At 59.8% G+C, this 8,978-nt stretch overlaps 1 protein-coding gene across 1 annotated transcript; it reads left to right on the top strand.

Moving 5' to 3' along the window:
• Nucleotides 1-658: 658 nt before the first annotated feature.
• PITX1 (paired like homeodomain 1) lies at nt 659-6,263 on the top strand (the record flags this gene model as incomplete). The annotated part of the gene is made up of 3 exons (XM_084251786.1): nt 659-824; nt 3,073-3,305; nt 5,190-6,263. 3 exons carry the CDS (start codon nt 659-661, stop codon nt 5,730-5,732), a joined length of 942 nt encoding a protein of 313 aa, XP_084107912.1. The 3' UTR covers nt 5,733-6,263.
• Nucleotides 6,264-8,978: the final 2,715 nt, after the last annotated feature.

Raw genomic sequence — 8,978 nt, 5'->3', positions numbered from 1 at the left:
CGGCCGAGGGCGAACGCGGAGTGTCACCGGGGAGCAGGGAGCGGCGCGGGCGGGCGGCGCGGGGGGAGGGGGCGGGAGGCGGCGGGAAGGTGGCTGCGGAGGGGGGAGGGCGCGGGCGCGGCCGGCGGGCGGGAGGAGGCAGGGAGGGCAGCGCGGAGGGCGCGGCGGCGCGGGCGGCTCGGCGCTGGATTCCGCCCGCGCTCCCTCGCCCGCGCGCTCCCTCCCGCCCAGCCCCCTCCCCCCGGCCCACCCCACCCACCCACCACCCCTGGCGCGGGGCCTGCCGGAACCTGGCGTGCGCGCTGTCGCTTTAAGACAGACTCGGCCGGCGCCGTCCCGAGCCTCAGGAACCGGCCCCGGGTCTGGAGCCGCAGCCGCAGCCGGGGCCGGGCGGGCGGCCGAGGCCCGAGCGGCGGGAGCGCAGCGCGGAGCGCGGAGCCGGGCGCCCGGGCGCGAGAAGCCGCCGCCGCTGCCGCGCGCCCGGCCCCGCAGCCCTGGGCGGTCCATGGGGCGGGCGCGGCGGCGCAGCCGGCTCGGGCACCCCCGGGGGGCCGCCGCTTAGGCGCCGCGCTCTCGTCCCCGCAGGTCGCAGCCGGGGCGGCCGGGCCGGGAGCGCCCAGCCCCGGCCCCTGGAGCGCCCGCCGGGGTCCCCGCCTCCATGGACGCCTTCAAGGGGGGCATGAGCCTGGAGCGGCTGCCGGAGGGGCTCCGACCGCCGCCGCCGACGCACGACATGGGCCCCGCCTTCCACCTGGCCCGCGCCGCGGACCCGCGCGAGCCGCTCGAGAACTCGGCCAGCGAGTCGTCCGACACGGAGCTGCCAGGTAAGCGCGGCCTCCCGCGCGGGGCGCACGGAGCCGGCCGGGGCGCGGGGGGCCGGGGGCAGGGCCTGGCGCCCGCGCCGCGCACTCAGGCGCCCCCCGCGCCCCGGGAACGTCGGGGCCTCTCCTTTCCCCGTCCTGGACCTGACGGGGAACGCGGGCAGCCTCGCTCTCCGGAGCGGGATTTTAGTGCTAGACGGAGGCGCTTCCACGCGGTCCCCGCGCAGCAGGAGACCCGCACGGGCACGGACCTGCACCCAGAGGGGCGCGCGGACAGCCCCTCTCCGCCGGGAGCGCACGGAGTGGGGAGAGGGGAGCAGGGAGCGAGAAGGCTGGGTTTGCGCAAGTAGGTGCCGCGGAGACGAACCGACCGAGAAGGGAATGGGGGCGGCGGGCCCAGAAAGTGCCCGGGAAGGCTGAAAGGGGGGCAGGCGCCCCGAGAGAGAGTGGGCGACATGTTGAGAGGGAGAGTGGCCCCCGAGAGGAGGTGGGCGGGAAAAGTCAGGGAAGTAAACTTGGGGAATTGTCTCACGGCAAAGGCAGGCGTGGAGAGGGCAGTAGAGGCGAGGGGGTCAAGGGGCGCGGCTCGCCTCCGAGAGGCCGGACCCCAGCCTTGGGCGCGGGTTCCCAGCCCCACGTGCGTCGGGGAAGCCGGCAGCGCCAGGCCGCCGGGCCGGGGCTCGGCCTGGGCTCGGGCAAGCTTCGGCGGCGCAGCCTTTCTGCACGAGCTCGAGGTTTTCTCCCCCTGCTCCGCGCGGGGCCGGCGGGTGGGCGGCGCTGGCAGTCGCGCGGCGAATCCCTCTCGCCTGCACCGACCTCCCGGGTCTCCAAACTGCTCCCTCGACCGCCACCCTCACTGGGGTCGCCGCCGGGCTCCCCACTCCCAGGCCCGTGGCGCCTCTTCTGCGTTCATTTCTTAATCCTCCGCTGAGTGTTTCTCTACACGTTTTTAATCTCTATTTGTTTCTGTTTTGCATCCCTAAGTGACTTTCTCTGAGAGGTTCGGTTTGCTTGGTTAAAAAACAATCAGCGCTGAACTACAGGCTTTTGTTTTCGATAGTTTTAAGCGTGGTACTGGGTTGGTTTTTATTTTTAAATCCCAGAGAAATGTAGTTTAGGAAAAACCACATGTAATGAAGATAAGATAAATTTAATATTTTAACTATATTTTTCGATTTAGAAAGAATTGCTGTATTCTGGGTATTGCTCTGGAATTTGAAAAATCTACGCACAATATTATTCCGGAAATTTTTAAAAGTCAGACCAAAATGGCGCGTTTCTCGGCGATTTTCTTAAAATTCATTTATATCAGGATTATTTGCGGAATTTAAATTATCTATAGTTCTAGTTTCCCGCAATTTAAAAATTATCCCTAGATGGGCATTACTGAGAAGGCGTTTTAAAGTCTATTTACAACCTACATTTTTTTTTTTAATCCACAAGAAATAAATGCCTGTGTCTGCCTGAAGTTTACACATGCACAGCGCTGTATTTAGTTAGGGGTGTTTTTGCAAGGTTACTCTGGCTTCTAAGTTTGCATTTGTTCTGTGTTCCTACCTGCCTGTTTTAGAGAGTTTGTGACCCTTTCTGTGTTGTCAGGCATGAAGCTGTAGGATACTTCTCGGCTTCGGTGTTTTGTTTTTAAATTTTTTGTTTCTGTGACTTGCATATGTTTCATGTAACTTAAAAAGAGAGCCGCTAGAGCCCAGCTCACTTAAGAGTCTGTCTGTCTGGACTTCTGGGCTGGGATTTTCTGGGCCTTGGGACTCCAGGCCTGAAGCTAAGGCCAGGAACCCCACTGTGTGTGCCTGTCCGACAGGACTCCCACACAGCCCTGGAGATAAGAAAGCAGAAGGGTTTGGGGCCACTGACTGGCTCTAGCGCCACTGACCAGTTCGCTTCAGGCTGGAAAGATCTGAACCTGGTTTAGTAAAAACAGAGACCCCCACAGATTTAGAGCCCTAAGATTCCACAGCAAAATTGAACATTTGTGGTTGACATCAGCAGTAGTGCTTGAGAGGAAGCAGAGTTGGAAAAGTAGGCCCGCAGCTGCGGGTTGGGGTTTCTCCTAGGCATGCCAGACCAGAGGTGACTACTAACCACCAGAACGACCTATTTCCAATGGGGGCCATCCCAGGGTCTCTGGTGGGAGGAAGTGCTGCCAGCTCTGGTGGCAGGCCCTTCGGTGGAACCGGGATGGGTTACAAAAGGGTATAAACCCGACTTGACCGCCCGGTCCTGCCTGATTCAGAGAAGGAGCGCAGCGGGGAACCCAAGGGGCCAGAGGACAGCAGTGCCGGCGGCACGGGGTGTGGTGGCACAGAGGACCCCACCAAGAAGAAGAAGCAGAGGCGGCAACGTACGCATTTCACAAGCCAGCAGTTGCAAGAGCTGGAGGCCACCTTCCAGAGGAACCGCTACCCCGACATGAGCATGCGGGAGGAGATCGCTGTGTGGACCAACCTCACCGAGCCACGAGTGAGGGTGAGCTGGGGCGCGCCTACCGGGACCGCGCTGAGGGCTGCTGGCTGACCTTGCCGCAGCCCTGGAAAGCTTAGACCCAAGCTCAGACTTTCACTCTATCCACCACCCAAACCTGCTCCCTCCCTGCGCCGGAGGAGATTCCATCTTAAGCCCCAGTTCACCCCAGCTGTTGCCCAGCATTTGGCCACTTTTGTCCCTTGGCTGATGCCACCTTGGATCCCTCTGACCCCTCTGACTCGTCCTTGAGGTCTACGGCAGCCCCAGGGACTCTCCCATGCCCGGTAGGGCTGAGGGCCCACTCGGATGTTACCACCCTAGAAAGAGTAGATGATTCCCTCCGCTGGGGACCTCGGAAGCTGTTTGGCGCCTTCCCCTGAAAACGAAAGGGAAAGGCAGGTCCCGCCTGGTGCCCAGGGAGAAGCATAGAAAGTACCCAGCTTTGGGAATCTCAGAATTTCCTAGGTCATCAGTCCCATCTTCTCCTAGCTTCTCCAAAATCTCAGGGTGTTCTCCACCTGACTCGTCCCCAGCCATTCAGTCAGTTGAACCCTTTGCCTAATATTCTTTGGGAAAGGGAGGGAGGAGGACTGGAAATTTAAGGGAACGGGTCACCCTCAGGCTAAGGTTACCCTTTTGGGACCCAAGCCCAAAGCGAATCCTTCCTTTCCTTATCCTTTGATTCCCAGTAAAAGGAAGTTTTCCCTGTCAAGAGCAACAAAAATCATTTCTTTTCTGGGTGCGCAAATAATCGGCTATAGAAAGCATGTAAGACTAAAAAGTCCCACCTGGCCCACAGTATCTGCTGTAACCCCAGCTCTCATCGCATGCCAGCCAGGATGGCCAGCCCAGTAGGACAGAGTATAGACAGTACTCAGTAATCCCGAACTCACTAATCCTGCCCGGGTTTATGGGGGTGGGGGCATGATAGGCAGTGGTAGTGCTGGGGACTGGAGAAAGTTGAGATGGGGAGCACGGAGATCCTGCAAGCTACCTTGGGAAACTCAGTCCAGGGCTGGGGGAGGGCTGGGGAGAGCAGAAGGCATGAGACCGAATAAGGGTCCACAAGGATCAGGCTTTGGGAAAGAAGAGGTTCGTTCTTACAGCTTTTGTGGGAGAAAGTGAAGGGGGAGATTGGAGAGAAACTAGTAAGATATGAAAGGAAATTAAATACTTGCACAGAAACCCATTTGGCATATATTTAAGCGGCAGGAAAGACATGAAATTTCAAGGGAGCAGCAAAGCACAAGCATTTGAGAAAATAAACTACTTAAGAGGAACGGTGAAGTTCAGCTATTTGAAAAGAAGAGGGAGGTATTTGGGTAAGAAATGAAAGAATCAAAAATGGGGATAACGAAGAACATGGACTGTTTAAGGGAGAAGAAAGTGGTTCAGCCCCAACGAAAATAAACATTTAGGGCAGAAATGAAAACATCAAATATTGGCAATAAAGATATAAAACAGACTATCTGAGGAACGAAAAATAGGTTGAAGACCGGGAGTAGCAGTTGAGGGAAATACTACGTTTCAGGATAGAAAAATACCTTTTGTGTTCAAGGGAGAAGGAACATGTAGGAGGCAGACGGGAACCGTTTTGGGGGGGGAGAAGAAAGAAGATGGACTGGTTGAGGAAGAAAACGATTCTTTTATTAAAAACAAAAGCGGGTCCCTAGTAAGAAGAAAACGGATTTAATTTGGGGGAGAGCATAAAGATCAGAAAAAGGAACGGACTCCTATTTTCTGGGGACAGGAAAGGAATCGTTGGGGAGAGAAAGCAGGGGCAGAAATACCCGAGAAGAGAAACGATATTATGAAAGGGGCGGGAGGTGTCGGCGGGGACCTTCCCGCCCCGGGCAGCCCTGACCCTTCTCCTGCCCCCTCCCCCAGGTCTGGTTCAAGAACCGGCGAGCCAAGTGGCGGAAGCGCGAGCGGAACCAGCAGCTGGACCTGTGCAAGGGCGGCTACGTGCCGCAGTTCAGCGGCTTGGTGCAGCCCTACGAGGACGTGTATGCCGCCGGCTACTCCTACAACAACTGGGCCGCCAAGAGCCTGGCGCCCGCGCCGCTCTCCACCAAAAGCTTCACCTTCTTCAACTCCATGAGCCCGCTGTCGTCGCAGTCCATGTTCTCGGCGCCCAGCTCCATCTCCTCCATGACCATGCCGTCGAGCATGGGCCCGGGCGCCGTGCCCGGCATGCCCAACTCGGGCCTCAACAACATCAACAACCTCACCGGCTCCTCGCTCAACTCGGCCATGTCGCCGGGCGCCTGCCCGTACGGCACCCCCGCCTCGCCCTACAGCGTCTACCGGGACACGTGCAACTCGAGCCTCGCCAGCCTGCGGCTCAAGTCCAAGCAGCACTCGTCGTTCGGCTACGGCGGCCTGCAGGGCCCGGCCTCGGGGCTCAACGCGTGCCAGTACAACAGCTGACCGCCCGGCCGGGCCACGCGGGCCGGCGGCCGGCTCGGCGCCGGGCGGGCGCGGGGGCCGCGCGCAGGGCCCGGTTCGCGGCCCGCGCGCCTGCGCAGCCCCCGCCTCCCCAGTCCCCACGTCCGGGTTGGATTTGTGTTTGCTTTCCTGGGCCCCACGCCGCCCTCCAAAAAAAAAAAAAAAACCCAAATAAAAAAAACAAAACATAAAACGAGACCAGACAAAAGCTGTCGGAGAAAAGTGCCGCGCAAAAACGGATGAGTTGCAATTTCCCTCGGGAGGGCGCGGGCGGTGCGTGTTCGCCCCCTCGGGCCCGGCGGGCCACTCGGCGGAGCGGCAGCGGCGCGGGAGGGGAGCACCCCGAAACCGGGGCGGCCCGGACAGGACGCCCTCGCAGCCGGCGCTCCCGCCGCGCCGGACCCGGACTGAACGGCCACGCCGGGGAACTGGGCGCGCGGAGCCGAGCAGTCCCCTCCCCGGCCCCGCCAGGAACCAAGGCGCCCCTCCGAGCCGGGCCCGGCCGAGCTGCCGAGCACACCGTAGCTCGCATCGGATCCGAGTTGGGGCGGCCCTGACGGTGCCCAGTCCGGGATGGGGACGTGCCGAGGAGCGCACAGGGCCCCGGCGTGCCCCGAAGAGCTTTCGCCCTCTCCACGCCCCGGATTTCTATTTTAAGGCCACGGAGCCGCAGCTGGCCGAGCGGACGTGGCAGGGGGGATCGAAAGGGTTCGCCGCAGAGCACCCCAGTCCCCGAGCCTGCTGCAGGCCCAAGCCCTCTGCTCCGCGCCCGGGCGAGGACGTGGCCCCCTCGCGCCGGCGAAGAACCCCCTCCTAACCGCCCGCCGTGCAAGAGTCGAGCCGGGAGAGCTCGGGGCGCGGCCGGGGCCCCGCGCCGCGCCCACTTTGCACACCCGCTCTCCGGCCCGCTCCCCTGTTTACAGCGTCCCTGTGTATGTCGGACTGACTGTATAGAATTATAAATCTGTCTATATCGACTTGTCCATGTACGTCTATTAAAACCATAGTACGAGCGTGCTACCACTGCCGAGCCCCGACTGCTTCTTTCGGCCGAGGAGGGAGGCGGACCGAAAGGGAGCCAACCGCCCAGACCCTGAGGGTGGGAGGGAAGCGCTCAGGAGATCCAGCCCGAGGCCACTTGCCCCCGCGTCCTCACCTCGGACCCAGACCTGGCCAGACTGGCTCCTGTGTTGCCGCCGCCGCCGGCGGCGCCAAACTCCCCCTCTGCGAGCCGGGCGCTCCGCGGCTGAGCCGCTCAGCCTGGTGGCGCTGCGTCCCAGCCGCCTTAGCTGGGATCCCACTCCCGCCACCGCCACCTGACTCCGCAGGCTCTTTCCGGCTGGGTTTGTGATAACCCTCGAGTTCCTCTGGGTGCCCGGCCGTGCGGCCCTGGCCCACTGCACTCGGGAACGTCAGGGTGGGACTATCGTTTCCCTTGTGGGCCCAGCATCCCCACCTCTGAAACCTGCCAGGGCTGTTCCAAGGAGACGGAGGGTTCTGGTTCCTCGAGAGTCCACCCGAGGCCTCCCTCCATGCTGCCCAATGCTTCTAAATACCATCTAGGGACAAAAGGCTGAGCCAGAGAAAGTGTCCATCGCACAATTCACTTCTCACTTCCTTTTCCTACCAATTTATCGAAAGTTGTCTGGCCACCTCCACCCTCCCCCAGCTTTTGGAAACTACTGAACAACACCAGCCAGTAAACTGCCTGTGAAATTCAGCTTCCCCGAAATCAGTCATTTCTAATGGCAAAACAAAATGTTTGCAGCTGCAGCAGGAGAGGGAGAAGGGATAGGTATGCTAGGTTAGAATCACCTTGTGATGGCAACTGGTACTGCCCTGGAGCTGGACTCTGACGGGCTCTAGCCAGGAGTGGGGCAGGCTGAGGCTTGGGCTAGTAGCTGCAGAGCCCTGTGCCCATATTCTCAAACCAGGTCAACACTGCCTCTGACGTCAGGAGTGTTGTCCCTATTTCACAAATGCTGGACCCCGGGCTCCAGCACGCTGTGCCACCAGGTGAGGGTCACAATGAGTCAACAGTCTTTAGATTACAAAGCCAGATATCTTTGTACAGGCTCTTCACCATGAGGTGAGGAATAAGTACAGGTCCTTTCTGGAGATGGACCTGCCTGATGCCACAGAACTTGGAATGTGGGGTTCTGAGAGGGACAGGGCCAGATACACAAGCTGGAGGAGAGAGGTGGCAAGAGGGAAAGCAGAGGTGGGGGCTGGAACCTGATCACCCATCCCCCCAACAGCTCCAGTCCAGAGCTCTGACCCCTCACTCTGGAAACATAAACACAATCACATCTGGACTCAGAGTGTGTCCCCCAGCCTCACACATCTGCCAAGGCCAAGGGGCCCTGGTCTCAGTTGAGGGCAGGAGGCACCAGGAGACCTAGGAGGTAGGATCTGAGGGAAGTGGGAGGCAGACAGGCCTCTCCTGAAAGCCAGGTCCCGCCAGGTGAGAGAGGTGCTGCTGAGGGGCTCTGGTGAAGATTCCCTGCAGCTGTGGAACCCCAGGTCAAAGAACCACAGGTCAGGAGCAGTCCCAAAATGAGCCCATCATCCTTCAAGGACTGTGGGCAACAAGCTGAGTGTAACCCAGCCTGGGGTCCCCCCAGCCATTCTCACCCAGCTGTTCTGTGGCTGGCACTGCCTTCCCAACTGCACCACCTACAGGACCATCTCTGGAGGGACTGAGGAAGATACTGGGATCTGAAAGCCAAGTCCTCTGAGAAGGAGAAAAGTACTAGCCCTGCTCTGCCTGAAGAACACAGGGAGGATGTCATTCCTTCCTTCCACGTGGCCTTCCTGCCTGTGGTGCTGGGCATCCAGCAGCGGAAAACAGACACGGTCCCCGCTCCATGCACAAGTAAACAAACACATGTATAATTACAAACTGGGCTCAGTAGTTTTGAAGAAAATAAACGGCGCCGCAAGAAAAACGAAGAGTCCTGCTGAACAGGGTGGCCAGGCCACGTGTCCTGGGGAGGTGGCTATGCCCATGTGCAGCGGTGAGCACTGCCATCCACTGAGCCCCGTCAGGCTCCGGTGTCCCATGTAACCTCCCTGTTGAAAAGTCCCTGTACCTGCACAAAAACCCCTGAGGAAGGGTTCTCATTATCCCCTCTCCCTAATGAGGCTTTCAAAGCGTAGTTTATCCGCCCAAGGTCACATGGCAGGAAATGATGAGGGGGTTCAAACCCAGTCAGTGCCCACTCACTA

This window comes from Talpa europaea, assembly GCF_964194135.1.
Source record: "Talpa europaea genome assembly, chromosome: 13".
Classification (NCBI taxonomy): domain Eukaryota; kingdom Metazoa; phylum Chordata; class Mammalia; order Eulipotyphla; family Talpidae; genus Talpa; species Talpa europaea.
Note: the sequence above shows the minus strand (reverse complement) of the source record. Positions and strands in the feature narration are given on the sequence as shown.